The sequence below is a fragment of the Chelon labrosus genome (genome assembly GCF_963514085.1).
Source record: "Chelon labrosus genome assembly, chromosome: 14".
Lineage (NCBI taxonomy): Eukaryota > Metazoa > Chordata > Actinopteri > Mugiliformes > Mugilidae > Chelon > Chelon labrosus.
In genome coordinates, this window is record NC_140347.1 from 27,837,849 (window position 1) to 27,854,232 (window position 16,384).

A 16,384-nucleotide genomic window follows, 5' to 3' on the forward strand; every position below is an offset into this window, starting at 1 on the left:
TATGCTGATTTGAGTAGGTAGGGTTTTTTTCTGTTGTTGTGTTCTGTTTGTTTGTTTGTTTTTTGACCACCAGGCAAACTTTGCAATGACTTTCACACAAGAAGAAAGAAGTAATTCTAGTACTAGTAATTTAATGAGTGTCACAAAAATAGTTCAAATTATTTCAAGCATTTTATTTCAATAATACAAACATTTCAGATGTGCAACTGCAAGAGTTCTCACATGCCAGTAACGATCAATCAAAAGCATTTACACTTCTTGAAACCAAAGCAGTATTTTCTTTGAGCGTCTCTCATCACAGAAACATGAGTATGAATATTCACTTTTACAGATGTTTTTGTCGCTCATAATGCAGTCAGCCTGGGATTGTAGTTGAGTGTCTTTGAGGGTCTCTGCTCCTTTTAGAGTTTGAGGAACTCCTCTAATTGTTCCATCTCGATTGCATTCTCAAATGCGGTGAAGTCCTGAAAGACAGAAAAAGCTGGATCAGAGATTTGGAGGCAGCTGAAGGGACACACACAGGACACAAAGAAAGAACACGGTTATTTTACAGGTGTTTTAAATATTTCATAATAAATTGCAGAGAGTGTGTGCTGCACATGTTATGTAATCTCCTAACAGCTTGTACACAATGTTTCGTAATTAATTATATATATTTTTTTCCAAATTGACATAAAATAGGATGCAGTCCAAACCGCAGCAGACAAGCAGATGAAAAAGTGCCTTAAGCTGGTGGGAAATGTCATAATTAAGGCTCACTGTGGCAAGACAGTTAATGCCCATCCTTTGGCAAAAATAACAATGACTGGGAAGTTGTTTTCTTTTTAACCCTCATATTGTTCTTCCTGTAAAACCTGGACTCCCAGTCATATCACATAAGGCAGTTCATCTGCTTCACACAACTCAACCTGGAACCACAAAAGTCTTGATTTTCGCATTTAGGTTACTACTCCCCAAGACCTGTCGACACACTCTGATGTGTAAAATCTGTGGGCTTCTCCTCTACGGTGTCAATCTGCTTATAGTGAAATGTTTGGATGGTCAAATGAAATGAAACGAACCCCCCTTGAGAGGTTCCTGTAAAACCTGCAACTTCCTCAAGAACGTCTCAATCAACCAGCAAACGACTGAATGAGGTGGAGTCAGTGGAACTGCATCCAACCGACAATGCACAATATTAAACAGCGCAGTATGTAAGGCCCCTAGAGGTACGGCCCTTGAAATCTGTTGTGAATGAGCTTCCATGTGCCTGTTTCACTAATGGAGAACGTTGATCGGATATGGTGACCTGATATAGAAACAAATTAGTTTAAAGCATAAACCCACTTTTAAGCTAACGTGCTATTGTTTAGCTGGTTTCTGATCATCTTTATGTAGCATGTTTGCATGCTTATATTGCTAATTTGCTCAAAGAGGGCTAGAAACAAGGTATAGCTGTGTTGTTTATATCTACCAGACACAGCTATGTGCTTCATAGTTACCAAATCAGTTCAAATGTGTAATCTCTAAATGTTTGTGGAGCTAACAAAAGAAAAAGGCATTCAATCACCAAAATTATTAGGATTTATCCTCCTATATATTAGTCTGGGCTACAGAGACTGAGCAACCGACCAATCATGTCTGCCTGTCATAAGGACATGTCACTAGCATGTAAAAATAATAATGTTCTTACTAATTTACAGATCAACCCAGAGCAACTTTTCTATCCCACAAAGTCTGACTGAAATGTCCAAACAACATTTCTAATCACCTGTTAGGTGTGGGATTGATTATGAAGTGTGTCAACATACCTCAGACTAGAGGTGTGCACATTTAGGCGCGCATTCCTGGCATCCGTGGTTGACTGTGCTAATCAGTGTGTGGTATAAAATACTGTAAATATTGATTTTACCAATGCGTCTACGCCCTAGACTACCACAAGTTTTGTTCCAGTGTGACAGAAGCAGGAAGCATATAAAGGACTCACATTCAATTATGGCTCTAAATTTTAACAAGGTGGTACACTGTCAGCACTGCTTATCATCACGTTTGCAGGTAATTGTGTGAGACTTACACCACAGTAGACGTCTCCGTTGCAAATCTGTGGGGGCAGTGCAGTTGGGTCCCCTGCCTTCTTCCTCATTAAATCCTTGACTTCTGAATCCTGAGAAATGTCCACAGCTTCGAAGGGGATCTTTTTGGAGGTCAGGACAGAGATGATACGTTCTTGATTCTTCTTCAACTAGACAGGACAGATTTAAAAAAAAAAAAAAATAGATGTCAGATTTGACTATACTTCACAAAGATAACACAGGGTACTTAAATTCAACATTTTTTAAAAGATTTTGATAATGAGATGATAATGTAATGATAAGATTTTATAATGTGAACTAGTAGTTGGCTACAAGCAAAGCAATGAAACAAATAAGACTGCATACTGTACCTCCAGAGAACCGCTCACGCTGGTATAAAACAGTGTCACCGGCATATCTGCTGACTTAACTATCTCGTCCCAATCTAGACACAAACAAACAGATTTATAGAGCGACGGTCTGACAAGAGGTGCTGGGAGAAGTGGAGAGACGGAGACTCTTCCTGTATCCTGTAAATGCAGGTATGCAGTGCTGGTTTGCTGCAACAACAGACAAGGTGAGCAGGTTTGGACAGAGCTCACCTGCCTGCATGGACACACCCACTTGTCTGACAGCCATTCCAGTAGTGGCTTGTCTGCATCAATTGTGAAACCACTCACACACACACCACTGAAATGTAGCTTCTTCTTTTTTTTTTTTTTTTACTGAGGGGATTTTGACTTGTCACATAAAAGCACAGCTGTAAAAGCTAAAACAATGGGTGCCTGTCTTTGGCTTTATTAGTGCATGCTAAGTTCCACACTGTCACTGTAGAAAATGTAATTAGAAGGTGCTGTTTTTATTTTTTACAGATCAATAGGTCTGCTGTTAAATAAAGAACATTCTTCTCAAAGCTAAGATTGTAGAACATTTAAATGTAAACAGTAACATGCGTCTGGCTCACTTAATTGTACTGGATTATTATCATTATTTTATTGTGATATTACTACTGTCACTAGTTAAAAGATGAATGTGTTTTTCTGCCACTATGTTAGTTGCATGTAATCAAATACTGTCTACAAAGTAAACATAAGCACATTATCTTCCAAATCTGGAGAGTATAATTGTGATGTGCAAAGTGGGTCAAAAACAGCTGAATCTGAATTAAGTTGTAAGAAACATACATTTATTGATCAGCAGTTACACACGCCAACAAAAGCAAATTATCATGCAATAGAAAAAAAGTCAAAGAAAATGTGCCATCCGTGGTCAGTATCTTCCTCCTGGTCCTTGAAACTGATTGGCAATTGACTTTCCCAGAAAAATTAAAATTACTTATGACAAATGATATATATGTATGATAAAAAGTGTTATAGGCAACAGGAACTATATGGCAACATGTCCATGTATTATTTTAAAATTATTTAAATTTTTGCTAACATTTTCATTTCTCTTAAAATAAACAACACAGCATCTATTTGAGGAAATGCAAAGTCTGATCATTTCTGAATTATTTGTTAAAAAAGGGTTAGGGTTAGACAAAAAAAAACCACTTAACTCCATAATACTCCCCATAATATCCCCATGTCTTTTTAAAGAGCAACTTAACACCAGCTGAAGGATTTGCTGATCTGTAACATGGAGGTGTGCCCAGGGGTGTGTCTGTATATTGTGACATCACAGTAGGCGTGGCTACAGGAGGAAAACAAATTCACCAGTGACACACTGTGACACCCTGCCTGGTGTTGCTTTACTGCATAAGCTCAGTAAAAAACACATGACTGAGCTTTGGGCCGCGCTGTTATCATCAAAGAACAAGAGGTTCAAGCTCGTAGCACACTCTCCCGGCCAGGTCTTCAGGGACTGTCTCCACAGTGTTGTCAAGATCAGCCTCAGCATTCTTGTCTTCTGGGCTGAGAGTGTGTCCACTGTCATACACTTGATTAGTGCGGTCTCTGAAGGAGATGAAGAAGGTGACAATCATGATACAAAGGTGACACTAAAGGTCATTTCACAGTTACCACGTCCACGTTTGAAAACCACATTTGTGCATTAGATAGGGTATGTTGCCTCTCACATCCAACACACAAAAACACACAGGACTCCTGTCGATGTTTTCAGAAAGGCTAGCAGTGACTTTGTGCTTTTAAGCTATGGGATCTTCACAGTACAGAAAAAGGTCAAGATGACATGTGCCAAGCTGTACGGAATAGTCTACAGCTGGAGTTTGTTGCCTTTTCATCTTGGCTGTAGGTGGATATAGAATTTGAACTGATTTCAAGCAGGGAGTTCTACATCTTCTCTTTGCCCTTGTACCCTCTTTAGGATGAAATATAGATATATAACAGTAAGTCTCCTTGCACAGCTTTTCCTCTAAACAAGCAGTTTTTTTCTCCATTAAGGCTTGTGGACACAAGGATACAAAAAGCATGAATTGACCTTATTAGGGGATGCCCTTCAACTTGCTTAATCTATACTATATGTTTGGATGAGTAATGGCATTAGATTTTTTTCCTTACCTTTCATCAAGTACCCCATTGCTTCTTTCATCAATACCTTGTTTTACGATTCCACCAAACCTGTTGGTAAACTGAACCATGACACCTGAGAAGGGAGCATAAGATGAGCATGATATTAGTAGCAATTCTTCAAACCCTGACTCTGTTGACTTGGGCATTCATTTGATTTTGAGGTGCTTCAGTGCGCGCTCATTCCCCCTCTAGATATGTTCAGGCTGACCTGATCATCTCACCTTTTCTGCACCTCTTACATTATACCTAGTAAGTATGAATAAGTGGAGCTTAAAACATTAATTGATTCATTATTTTATCCTCCAGAGTGTCGTATAGGGGCTGGAGTCTATCCCCACTTTCACTTGCCCGACGAGTTCAAACCCAGAACCTTCTTGCTGTGGTGTCAGTGCTAACCACTACACCACCGTGTCGCCCAAGCTTGAAGCAATCCAGACTTATTATGTGGCATTAAAAAATGAATGTGGCTTGCAATAATTTTGTCACATAAGGAATGTACGTCTTCTTACCAGCACCCTGGAATCTCTTTCGCCAGACAACAAAACATATCACCAGCAGGATTACCAACACCACCAAGAATCCCACAACTCCTCCGACAACCGAAGAGGATGAGGCTGCTGTGGGGATTAAAAGTTCATGTATTATTAGTGAAGAAAAGAATAAGTTATAATAACCAAGAAATGATAAAATATTGATTTCTTGTCTTTTCTTCTTTGGGTCTTACACACTACGGTGACTTGGACTGACTTCGAGGGGACGGAACAGAAGTACATTGAGGAGACGTTCACACCGTAGACGCAGGTATATTCTCCTTGGTGCTTGTAATCAATTGCAGGAAATTCAAAGTATGCCAGGTAGAAGACGGAATGGCCAAATGCAGGCTTTGATTCATTGGTGTTCGTTTTAGAGTTTGTCAGATAGAAGACCCCTCCATTGTATTTGGAATAAATAGAGCAAGAGATGGTGAAGGTGCTGCCATGGGTGACGGAAATTTTGTCAGGACTGTAGAGCACCATAGCATGAGGCGACGTCAGGGTGAGGGAGGGCTTATCCAGTTTCACTGCGGAACAGAGAATGATTGAAATGAAACACATTTGCGTGTCTACACTTCTGTGTTTACTTGGGTATATATAATATTCAGATTTCTAACAATAATACACAATTGACCAAACAAGACACAAAGTTACTGACCTGTGACAGAGAGATCAGCAGTATTTCCTTGGGGATAATTGATGACTTGGTTGGGCATTTTCTTTTGATATTCACAGAAGTACGACCCCCTTTGGCTGAATTCCACAGAAGGTAAAATAAATGTTGCACTTTCATGATCGGAAAATTTCTCCTTTTTAAATGACCCTTGGGTATTTTTCAGGACGAATGTCCCACCCATGTGTTCTGTTATTACAGTACAAGTGATTTCAACTTTGTCACCCCAGAATACCTCAGGACCAGGACTTATTGTGATTTGGGGCTTCTGTAGAGCACCTGAAAAAGATAATATGGTCAGCTTTGTCACTGCAGCCACTGGAGTTACTCTGATCTGATCATGAGCCATGCTTCTTACCTAAACAGATAACGCCCGTGTCTTCACCGTGCCCACAGTTATTTTCTCCAAAGCCAGGATGTGTACACTGTGTGAGAGCGGACTCTGTGCCTGCACATTCGACATTATCCAGCCATATTGGACCAGAGCCTCTACCAAAATGGGCACTAGTGGGGGCTGCAACAGCATGGCCGCAACCTTGTTGCCTGCACACTACATCAGCATTGCTCATTCCCCATTCATCGTCGCACACAGTTCCCCACTGGCCTTTATAGAAGATCTCCACTCTCCCAGAACACTGACTTGAGCCACCCACCAACCGAAGTGGTGCTGCATATGAAAACAGAAATGTCGAAAACAAATGTAAATGTGTTTATACATTTTACACACTCTTTTAATATAAACTAAGGGTAAGAGAAGGCTTAGATGTCATGCTGTAGGCCAGATGTCACCTGTGTCATGCAAATGGCACATTAAAACACTTTTTTTGTATTTTGTGAACGACTGTTATGTGAAAAATTGATAATACTCACACTTCAGAAAAGTAACAACTGCATGCAGCTGGTTTGCCTAGCTTAGCTTAGTTATGACTGGTACAATTTAGCACTTCACATCTGATTTACGTTGTCTTTTAAAGTATTATTCTAAACCAGACCAATCAGTTACTGGCTCCAACAACTCACGCTACCTTATAGGCATGAGTAACAATCTTCTCATCCTCTCAAATAATGTTATGTTACAGGAATTCTTTCATCAAGAATGACAGAGTCACTGGAGTCTTATTCAAAAGTTCACCTTGCAGCAAGGAGTCAAAACATGCACTATGGCACGTACAGAATCGACTGATAATAGTAAGGTTACATTCACTCATAAACACTAGGTCCTGTCCTCAACACAATTACAGAAAGACAGCCTTGTGGGAAATAAACTAGTCTTGCAAAGGAGCTGTAGACTGGGTGCATCTGTGCCTTACCTGTGGGACATTTCCCCTAATATTTAATTACAAATAGAGAGAACATCTTGTACAACAATTTTTTGCCCAGTTGTGTGTGAACATTTTTCAACATATCCAGTAATTGAAATAGTTTTACCTGAACACAAAGCACCAGCATCATGTTCATGTCCACACGTCGCTGTTCTGAATCCCCTGAGCGAGCATTGCTTAAGAGAAGTCACGTTTTCAAAGCATGAGCCGCTAGCCTCCACTACTGACCCACTGCCTTGCCCGAAATGGGCCCTGCCAGGAGCGCTCACAGCGTGCCCACACTCCAGCAGCTGACACACCGCCTCAGCTTTGCTCTCGGTCCAGTCTGCGTCACACACTGTTTGCCACACTTCTCCATGTCGGACCTCTACTCTTCCGGAGCACTCATCCCTACCATTTGCCAGACGGACCTCCAAGCTTCCTGTGAAATCAAGCAAACTAAAAATGTAGCCACAGATATGCCAGTCAAAGAAAAACAACAATACCTTTAACAAAACTGCAGAAGAACTGTATTAAGAAGATTTTGTCTGATCTCCAGAACAACAAATGGGACAATATCTTTCAGCATTTTTTGTATAGGCTTTCTCTTACCTGTGCAGATAACACCAGCAACTGAGGAAATGTTGCAAGTACTGTCTCTAAATGGTCTTTGTGGGCACTGATTCAGTGTAGACTCCATCCCATTGCATTCAATTTGATCAATCCATGTCTGCCCTGAACCCTGTCCATACACATCTGTTGTGGTAATCGTATGAGCTCTACCACAGTTCAGCTGCCTGCACACCACCATGGCATCATTGATGTCCCAGGATTCACCGCACACATTCCCCCACCGGCCTTTGTCATAGAACTCCACTCTTCCAGCACAACGATTGGGCCCATCAGTTAACCTTGCAGTTCCTGGAGAGGACAGTTGTTACCTTGATGTACACGGAATTCAACTTAGCACACCACACTGGGGATGTCTTATTGAAATTCACTTTTTTTGTACTGTATATCCTGTTGGTGTTTGTTTAGATGTGTGCACTTATTTAGTCAAAGCTGATATTCCCTAAAAGTGTAAAGTTGTTATATTTCTGCTGTGGTTCTACCTCAGCATCGTTGTGTGCTAATGTGTCCATTTCTGGTACACTGCACAATTGGTTGTACACTGGTACACTGTACTTTCAGTTGTGACCATTCCGTTTTCTTTGGAGTCAGAAGTGACCATATTTGGACACGTGGGTGGAGCTGGAGTGGCGCAAGGGGTGGATGTAGAACAACACTAGTAACAATTTGTGGTTCACAAGTTAGTAACGGCCTACATCATAACCTGCCTTATTATTTTGCCTACTATGTACAACTGGGCTTGAAATTCACTCCATTACATACTTTAGATTTTTAAAAGAAGATTCTAAAGGTTTTGTCTTCTTTTAAAAGGAAAATACATGCATAATAGCTACAGCGTGCTTGTACTAACTCAAATTTCTATTGAGTGTTAAGTCTTACCTGAACATTCGACAGATGCCTCCTCAGTACGGTCTTGGCTGGACCTGGCATGGTCTGTTAGTGTGCACTGTGGGAGTGAGCTTTCTCTACCGCTACAACTGATCCTATACCCTCTCAGATCTCCGCTTTGACCAAATGATCCTGAGGTCTTGACAGGATCTCCACAGTTCATTTGTCTGCATACCACGGTAGCTTCATTCGTTCCCCAATTAATATTATACACTGGTGACCAGTGGCCACCATTGTGGATCTCCACCCTGCCTGAGCACTGGGTAGTCCCATTGATCAGTCTAAGGGTGGCTAGAAAGAAAAATAGGGAGAATGAGCAATCATTTGTTGGATACATGAGGAAGGAATAACTGATTAATAATCAGCCACTGTGTGACTTGATGCAACTGAGCGATAACTGAGATGATACCTGAACAAATCACACCGGCATCTTCTGCATGGCCACAGTTATTTTCTCCAAGAGAAGAATGTCGACAGCGCAAAAGGGACGTCTCATTACCGAAACAGTTGACATCATCCAGCCAAATGCTTCCTTGGCCTTGACCAAAGAAGGCTCCAGACTTGGCTGTCTGAGCTGTTCCACAGTCCACAGCTCTGCACACCACCTGTGCATCTCTGATGTCCCAATCATCATCACACACTGTTCCCCACTGGCCATCATGCAGAACCTCCACTCTGCCAGAGCAACGGTCAGTGCCATTAACAAGCCTTAATGGTGGGACACCTGAGGACAGATTAACTCATGTTAAGAGTACTTACAACCTAAATTAAACACTATGGTCAATAATTGTCATACTAAACTCATTCAGAATTATAATGTGTCTTGTCCTGTTTCCTGTTTCCAAAATGTCCAAGCTTTGAACACAGCACTGACATGTAATAACCTTTTCGACTGATAAGCATTTCAAATTCAGCAGATGTGAAATTTTAACATTTGTTTAGACCAGCCATGTGATGAACTCCTTTAATTTCTCCTTTAATTGGTCTCCACTCATGCGTGAGAGAAACATTTGGCTCTTTGGTGGCTACATATCCACTATGTTGCCACTTTGTCTACCGTTTAGTGCTTGGTGTGTTTATCACTTCAAGTTTTTAAATTATGCCCCTTTGCTTGATCCATGGTTATTATGGGAATATATACTGTAGCAGTAATAGTGACCTACAGTTTATACCTACAGGTTGCTGCTGCCCACGTCTCTTTTTGCCACAATAGGTGTCGTGGGTAACTGATTTCTACTGCAAACATAGCAGTAGATCCAATGTAGCTGTTCATGGAAACACAGGTCTACATGTCTGTACCAAGTGACAACTTTCGGGTCTGAAAAATGAAGCCAGGGCAGAAGAGCCTAAAACTGCAGTTCTCCAAGTGGCCACTTGAGGATGATTATTAAACTGAGTCAGGTGTCCATCAGAGGGTGACAATTTTTCGGGACTCCCGCAGGTCACGGTATTCCCGCAGGAATTGTACATTTCTGAGGCAACCTCAGTGATTTGATTAACCAAACGAGCTACAGGGGGGCAAGTTGGGCAACAGAGTCTGATAACTTTAGACAACAACACAGGGAGCGGGACGGGATTTGGGAGTCTTTCTCTAGGGATTTTGCGGGACAGGATTTTTTTTTGGGGGGGGGGGGGGGCAGTCACGTGATCGGGATATGATGGGGGGATTTTGTCGGCTTGGGATGGGATGGGAGCTACAATTGGTTCCTGTGTCACCCTCTAGTGTTCACCCTCATAGTGTCGGTTTCAATCGAACATGAATTGTAGCTTGAGGCTTTATCGCTAGCACCACTGAGATCGCAATGGCCAGAGCCATCACACTGAGCTTCAAAGTCAAGATGTTTCAAATTGGTTTGCTGACTTTTCTAATGGTTAGATGAGCTTTACTACATGTATAACAACATTCCTTGCTTGTGTTTACTAGAAAAAGATGGGGCGTGCTCATGCCCTTATGATGACATAAGGGGCTGCAAACTCAAATGGCTCATTTCGAGAAACGCTTTTTAATCAATAGCCTTTTTCTCATCTCATCTGTTTTGTAGGACTGTATGTCCCTCGAAAAGAATTAATGCATAAGAGTCCATAATATGTTTTAGTGTAACAATAACTCAGGACATTCCCATCTTTTGTGTCTTACCTGCACATGAAAGCGAAACACCTTCACATCTCCCTGTGTATTCTTCAATTGCACACTGGCTGATGGAAGTCACATTACTAGAGCATCTACTTGTAAACCCTCTGAGTCCACTGTCACCAAAATTGAAGACTTCTTGGTTTTTTTTTGGAGCGCCACACTCAAGTTCATTACACACTATTTTAGCCTCTCTATCAGTCCAGGTATTTGTACAGAGTTTTGCCCATCGGTCACCATGTCTGACCTCCACTCTACCAGAGCAGCTGTCAGTCCCATTGATCAGTCTGACACTTTCTGGAAAACAAGCAGTTAATAATTGTTTTAAGTGGTTTGTCATCAGAATTTTGATCAATGGAATTTGTACAAGCGAATGTGTTACCTGAGCATACAACCCCAGCATCTTCATTGTGGTCACAGTCATGTTCTCCAAAACCTCTATGCGGACAGTCGGCAAGAGACTTCTCATGACCAGTGCACTCGATATCGTCCAGCCAAACTTGATCTTGACCTCGGCCGAAGAAGGCCTTGTACTTGACTGAGAGAGCATTCCCACAGTTCATCTCTCGGCATGTGACTGTCGCTTCCGGCATCCCCCATCTGTCATCGCAAACTGTTCCCCACTGTCCATCATGGTAGACTTCTACTCGACCAGAACACCGATCTGTCCCATTTACCAGTCGAATTGGTTTACTGTCTGTAAATTAATGAAAAATTATTATTAATATTACTTCAGAAGCCAACCAAGATGGAGACAGTCTAAAAATGTCATAGTGTGAGCACATGCATGACTTACTGGTACAGAAAAGGGTGGCATCAGTGCAGCTTTCCTTGAAATCTTGAAGTGTGCACTCTGAGATAGAGCTCTCATTTCCAAAGCAGGTTGTTTTGACTCCAGCCAGGTTCTGTGTCTCTCCAAAATCCGCTGATACAGTCTGAACAAGAGGTGTGCCGCAGCCGACCTCTCGGCACACCACCTGGGCTTCTTCGTTTCCCCAGCTGCTGCTGCACACTCTTTTCCACTGGTTTTCGTGGTAGACTTCCACTCTGCCGTTACAACGACTGGTTCCGTTGATCATTCGCACGTGATCTACAAAAGAAACAAATTAAATTGCTTGAAACAAAAATGTATCTGAAAATGCTCCACGATGAATAATAAGGTGAAACGTTCAAACTTTCATTGTTCAAAGTCTTGGGGAAATGTCTATAAAGACATGTCAGTTATTTCAGTTCAGATAAAACAAAAACACAAGTTTTGAATTGAAATATGTCAGTCAGTATAAACATGACTGGGAGCATGCTTAGATCAAAAATATTACTGCCAGACATTGTAGAATAAGCTGATTCTTACAACCTTAAAGCTACCTTTAGTTACAGTCAGGGACTTATGCATGAACAATAAAGAGTTTTTGTACCGTTTAGGTTTGTCTCCATTTCTGGATAAAAATGGCTCTAAAGGTTCTTTTAGAGTACTGCGGAACATAGACGCCGTAACCTAAGCACGCATCCTCCGCTGGCGCCAGTCATACTTCATAAGTCATAAGTCTGGCTTGCTCTGTAAATACGCCACCCAAACACTAGTCGGCGCTGTGTAATTTTTGCCAGTCGAGTTAATTTTTGTTTATACTTCCTGCTTCACTTTCAACAATGACAACTGAAACTTCTGCCGAAATTTCGCCAAAGACGAGTCATACAAATGTTAACCTTTCCTCGATGTGTTCCATCTTTATTGATCCAAAGTAATCAATTAAAAAATTGCAGAGATGGAGAAGCAGCCGGAAATACTAAAGCGGAAACACGCTACTACCAAGTGGACCAATCACAGCTCTTGCGGTCTGCGTTGCCACGGTGCATAGTTACATTTCTGAGGAGGTGCATGTCAGCTGCAGCGCTAGGGTCTGTGTTGTGTCTGCCTACAAAGATAAGTGGATTTTGTACATATCTGTGAGTTGCAGAAATATTGTTTCCTGCGTCTGTGCAATTTCCTTGCCACTCTGCCATGCACACATGGTCATTTAGTGTTCTCACCTCACTGTGGGTTCATGAATATTAACATTAGCAATGTGGAAGAGGCCTTTAGTTGCTCAGACTCTACTCAGGGTTCCTTTGTGACCTCTCGGACTATTCTGCGTTTTGCTTTTGGAGTGATCTTTGTTGTTCAACCACTCCTGTGGAGGGTAACAGTCGTTTTAAATATCTTCTATTCTTTCACGATTTGTGTGACTGGTGATTTGTGGATTCAAAAGGTTTTGTAACCTTTTCCCCCTTGACAAGCAGCATCAACATCTCTTTTTCTGAGGCTCATCATAGACTTCCACAAACATGTGTTGTGAGGATCAGACTGTGAAAAATCTCTTTTTTTATTTAGTGATACCCAGAAATAAACGGCAGATGGCACATTCTGGTGTCATAAATGGCAATTTTCTTATTGTGATTAAGATTTATTTGCCCATGCTCTTTTGCTGTCAAAATGACCCTCCGTGGCACCGTTATTACCAAAATGTCTTTGTCAAAAGGGAGAAAAGTGGACACAGAGTGTCGAGTTTTCCAAGAAAAATGGACCAGTTGCTCTTTATTTATAGAAGTTAATGGGAAACCTGTGTGCTTGGTGTGTATGCAGCAAGTTTCAGCACTGTGGAATGAATATAAGAATACAATATTCATTATGAGACACATCATGGTGAAAAATACAACATACTGCAAGGGCAACTGAGAAGAGGGAGAGGGTAAATGAATTGTTAGTGGGTCTGAGGAAAGTTTTTACCTGTGTCTGTTCTCAGTCATAAATTTAATGAAGAAAAATCAGTCTTGTTTTGATGTGATGCAGAGAGGAAATGCCCTACTCGTGTACTTTAAACCGTCAATCTCCAGATTCTTCATACAGTAATAAGATAAATGCTGCGTTAGCTGCTTTTCTCCTTTGTGCCGTTTCCTAATTTCTCTTGGCAGTTTCCCATTTCAAGGCAGTTCCCTGGGGTAAATTGGGGAACTGAATTATGATGCAAGGTTTTAAAACATTGCTGAATGTATGAAATAATTCTGTGTTTGCACGTTCACTGCTAGACAATATCCAAGGAAAGAGCTCTGAAACATAATGGGTCTTGAGTCAGTGGTCTGTAATGTCGAGTTCTGTTGAAGAGATTGCTCTGATTAGCTTAGCTCAGCAGAAAGGGGACTGTTGGAAATGTGTTAGGCTGACCGTATGTGTGACAAAACCCACCTACCAGTAAATCTATCACTCACTGTGTATTTTGTGTCTTGTTTACTTAATGGAGAGGAAAAATAGGTTTTATTATAGATTATAGTTATATTTAATATTATAATATGATGACATTTATACAGATTCAAGAGGGATAATGTACTTAAACTTAGATACTTGAGAATTCCTTGAACTAAGGTACTATAAATTATGCTATTTGATAAAGTGTGTGAAGTAAAGCAAATGCACGTTGCTCCCAAGTTAAGTGAGTAAACAGTGGCTTACCTGAACAGATGACCCCGGCATCTTCACCGTGGCCACAGTTGTTTTGCCCAAACGGCCTGTGTGGACACTCGAGGATGGAGGACTCATGACCAGTACACTGCACATCATCCAGCCAGATCTCGTCCTTTCCCTCTCCAAAGAAGGCACTTTTTTTGGCCTCAATAACCGTCCCGCAGTTTAGCTCTCGACAGGCCACTTCGGCGTTGGTTACGCTCCAGTGATCGTCACACACTGTCCCCCAGCTCTCTCTGTAGTACACCTCCAGTCTGCCAGAGCAGCGCGAAGGCCCCGTCAGCTTGATTTTTTCACATTCTGGAAATGAAAGCATAATTGCTGCACATCTACTGGATCTCAGTGACAGAAGCCCCCCATTTGTTTCTTTTCTTTTCTTTTTTTCTTTTTTTAAATCAGAGCAGTTTGTGAGAACCTTATTAACTGAAGATATACACATTTTCACTTGTGAGCCATGAATGACACATACTGACCTGTGGGCAGCAGTAGACTCAGCAGACCTGCAGCAGAATTATATAGCAAATTATTCAAATTAATCATAGCAGTACAGGTATTTGAATATTTAAAACATCCTCCAATAAATACAAATACACAACAGTCAGTACTATAGTTTGTCAAATTTTCAATTCAACTCAGAGGGGTCTTCTTTCAAATTAAATAACAAAATAATATTTGGCACTTTCAGTAATGAAAAAAGTTAAGACTTCCTCTTCTGTGGTTTTGAGAGTATGCCGAAAAGTAAACCAAAAACAGAGAAAAAATTATGCCCACAAGAACTAGGAAAAACAAACTCACCTATTACCAGGCGAAAAACCAAGTGTAGTTTTTCAGCAGAAGTGAAGATCATATTTTCTTCAAAGTGGGTCAGATTCTGTTAGTAAAACCATATGAAACATGTATTTTTATTTTTCAAACCAATGGTGTTATATTGAGTCATCTGCAAGAAAAGCCGGTGGATTTTTCAGGAACCTTCTCACTATTATCGTCTTTTTAACCAAAAGTCCATTCTACTTACCTTTTAAATCCACAAAGTGTGAGCGGCTGTTAAAACAGAGAACGCAGGATTTAAAATAAAAACTTAACCATATCTGAAATACCTAACGGATAGAAGCACCATGTACGGACCCAATTGTTATGAAAAAAAAAATGGACACCTTGGACTTGGACTGCAAACTGGACACATGTTGACATTTTGATCAATCATTAAAAGATGAGAGAGGATTCATTTTGCACAATACCCACGTTACTATTCAAAAAAAAAATAATAATCTGATATTCAACATGAAAGAAAACAACATTTTTTTTAACAAAATGCTTCAAATCAGCCGTGCAGTGTGTTATACAGTAACTGTGATATATGGGCACAAAGATATCCGCTGCAGATCAAAAGGAGAGTTGTTGTGAGCAAGTTGGGAGAGGTGAACGTGACCACTGACACTCATTGCTAAACATCACCACCTGTCCCCTCGTACCTCCAGACTCAAAGCAGTGTTTTAAAGTTGAATTTGCACATTGCACAGCCATCCATCCGTTTTTTTATTTATTTTTTTTCTATTTCAGCAATACCCTCCACAAAACCTTTCAGAAAATCCTCACAGAATGTGCACTCTGTCATTTATGTCAAATAAAAACGAACAGTTTGAGCAAATCTTTGCACTGCATTTTTTTTTCACTCAGCAAATATGGTATTTTGTATAAAATTCCCCAATTTGAAAATATTCTCGATTGATCTTCATTATACAGTAAATGCAAGCTTGATTTTCATAGTGCATTGAAGATGCATGCATCCTGGCATTTTATAAAGAATTTTCCTACCTTAAAACAGAATAATCCTGGTCGAAGTCACCAGATCTCAACCCACTGATGTGCGTGCTTTCACAGACACTTAAGAGCAACCTTCTTCAACCAGCCCTCCCCTAATTTTCCATAAATGTAGGGCTACTTCCCCTTGAGAAACTCTCTTTCATTTAAGTTTTTAATCATTTTCTGTTCAACCTGCGGGCGGCACAGTGGCGAGATGGTTAGCACTGATGCCTCACAGCGAGAAGGTCCCGGGTTCGAATCCATGGGCCAACTGGGCCTTTCTGTGTGGAGTTTTTATGTTCTCCCTGTGTCTGCGTGGGTTCTCTCCGGGTACTCCAGCTTCCTCC

At 40.9% G+C, this 16,384-nt stretch overlaps 2 protein-coding genes across 2 annotated transcripts; both read right to left on the reverse strand.

Annotated features, from left to right (window-relative positions):
• Positions 1–120: 120 nt before the first annotated feature.
• LOC311499385 (SH3 domain-binding glutamic acid-rich-like protein 3) lies at positions 121–2,630 on the reverse strand. The gene is made up of 3 exons (XM_084560340.1): positions 2,423–2,630; positions 2,054–2,221; positions 121–464 (listed from the first exon to the last, which is right to left on the reverse strand). Exons 1-3 carry the CDS (start codon positions 2,465–2,467, stop codon positions 402–404), a joined length of 276 nt encoding a protein of 91 aa, XP_084416466.1. The 5' UTR covers positions 2,468–2,630; the 3' UTR covers positions 121–401.
• Positions 2,631–3,215: 585 nt separating this feature from the next.
• LOC311499027 (scavenger receptor cysteine-rich type 1 protein M130-like) lies at positions 3,216–16,183 on the reverse strand. Its single transcript, XM_084559849.1, has 18 exons — positions 16,050–16,183; positions 15,250–15,275; positions 15,030–15,105; positions 14,708–14,734; positions 14,223–14,534; positions 11,535–11,828; positions 11,121–11,435; positions 10,745–11,035; positions 9,017–9,331; positions 8,599–8,898; positions 7,702–8,010; positions 7,217–7,531; positions 6,147–6,455; positions 5,774–6,067; positions 5,307–5,642; positions 5,092–5,199; positions 4,571–4,655; positions 3,216–4,006 (listed from the first exon to the last, which is right to left on the reverse strand). The coding sequence occupies exons 3-18, from the start codon at positions 15,079–15,081 to the stop codon at positions 3,859–3,861; spliced, it is 3,810 nt and encodes a 1,269-aa protein (XP_084415975.1). The 5' UTR covers positions 15,082–15,105; positions 15,250–15,275; positions 16,050–16,183; the 3' UTR covers positions 3,216–3,858.
• Between the last annotated feature and the right edge of the window lie 201 nt (positions 16,184–16,384).

What these genes read in the sequence shown, in the direction of transcription:
- LOC311499385 (XM_084560340.1), bottom strand. Translation starts at nt 2,467, where the DNA reads ATGCCGGTGACACTGTTTTATACCAGCGTGAGCGGTTCTCTGGAG. An exon ending in GCGTGAGCGGTTCTCTGGAG is followed by an intron (nt 2,222 to 2,422) that starts GTACAGTATGCA and finishes TGTCCTGTCTAG; the next exon opens with TTGAAGAAGAATCAAGAACG. An exon ending in ACGGAGACGTCTACTGTGGT is followed by an intron (nt 465 to 2,053) that starts GTAAGTCTCACA and finishes TCTGTCTTTCAG; the next exon opens with GACTTCACCGCATTTGAGAA.
- LOC311499027 (XM_084559849.1), bottom strand. Translation starts at nt 15,081, where the DNA reads ATGATCTTCACTTCTGCTGAAAAACTACACTTGGTTTTTCGCCTGGTA. An exon ending in GAGTCTACTGCTGCCCACAG is followed by an intron (nt 14,535 to 14,707) that starts GTCAGTATGTGT and finishes TTTCATTTCCAG; the next exon opens with AATGTGAAAAAATCAAGCTG. An exon ending in TGCTGGTGCTTTGTGTTCAG is followed by an intron (nt 6,456 to 7,216) that starts GTAAAACTATTT and finishes TTTCATATGCAG; the next exon opens with CACCACTTCGGTTGGTGGGT.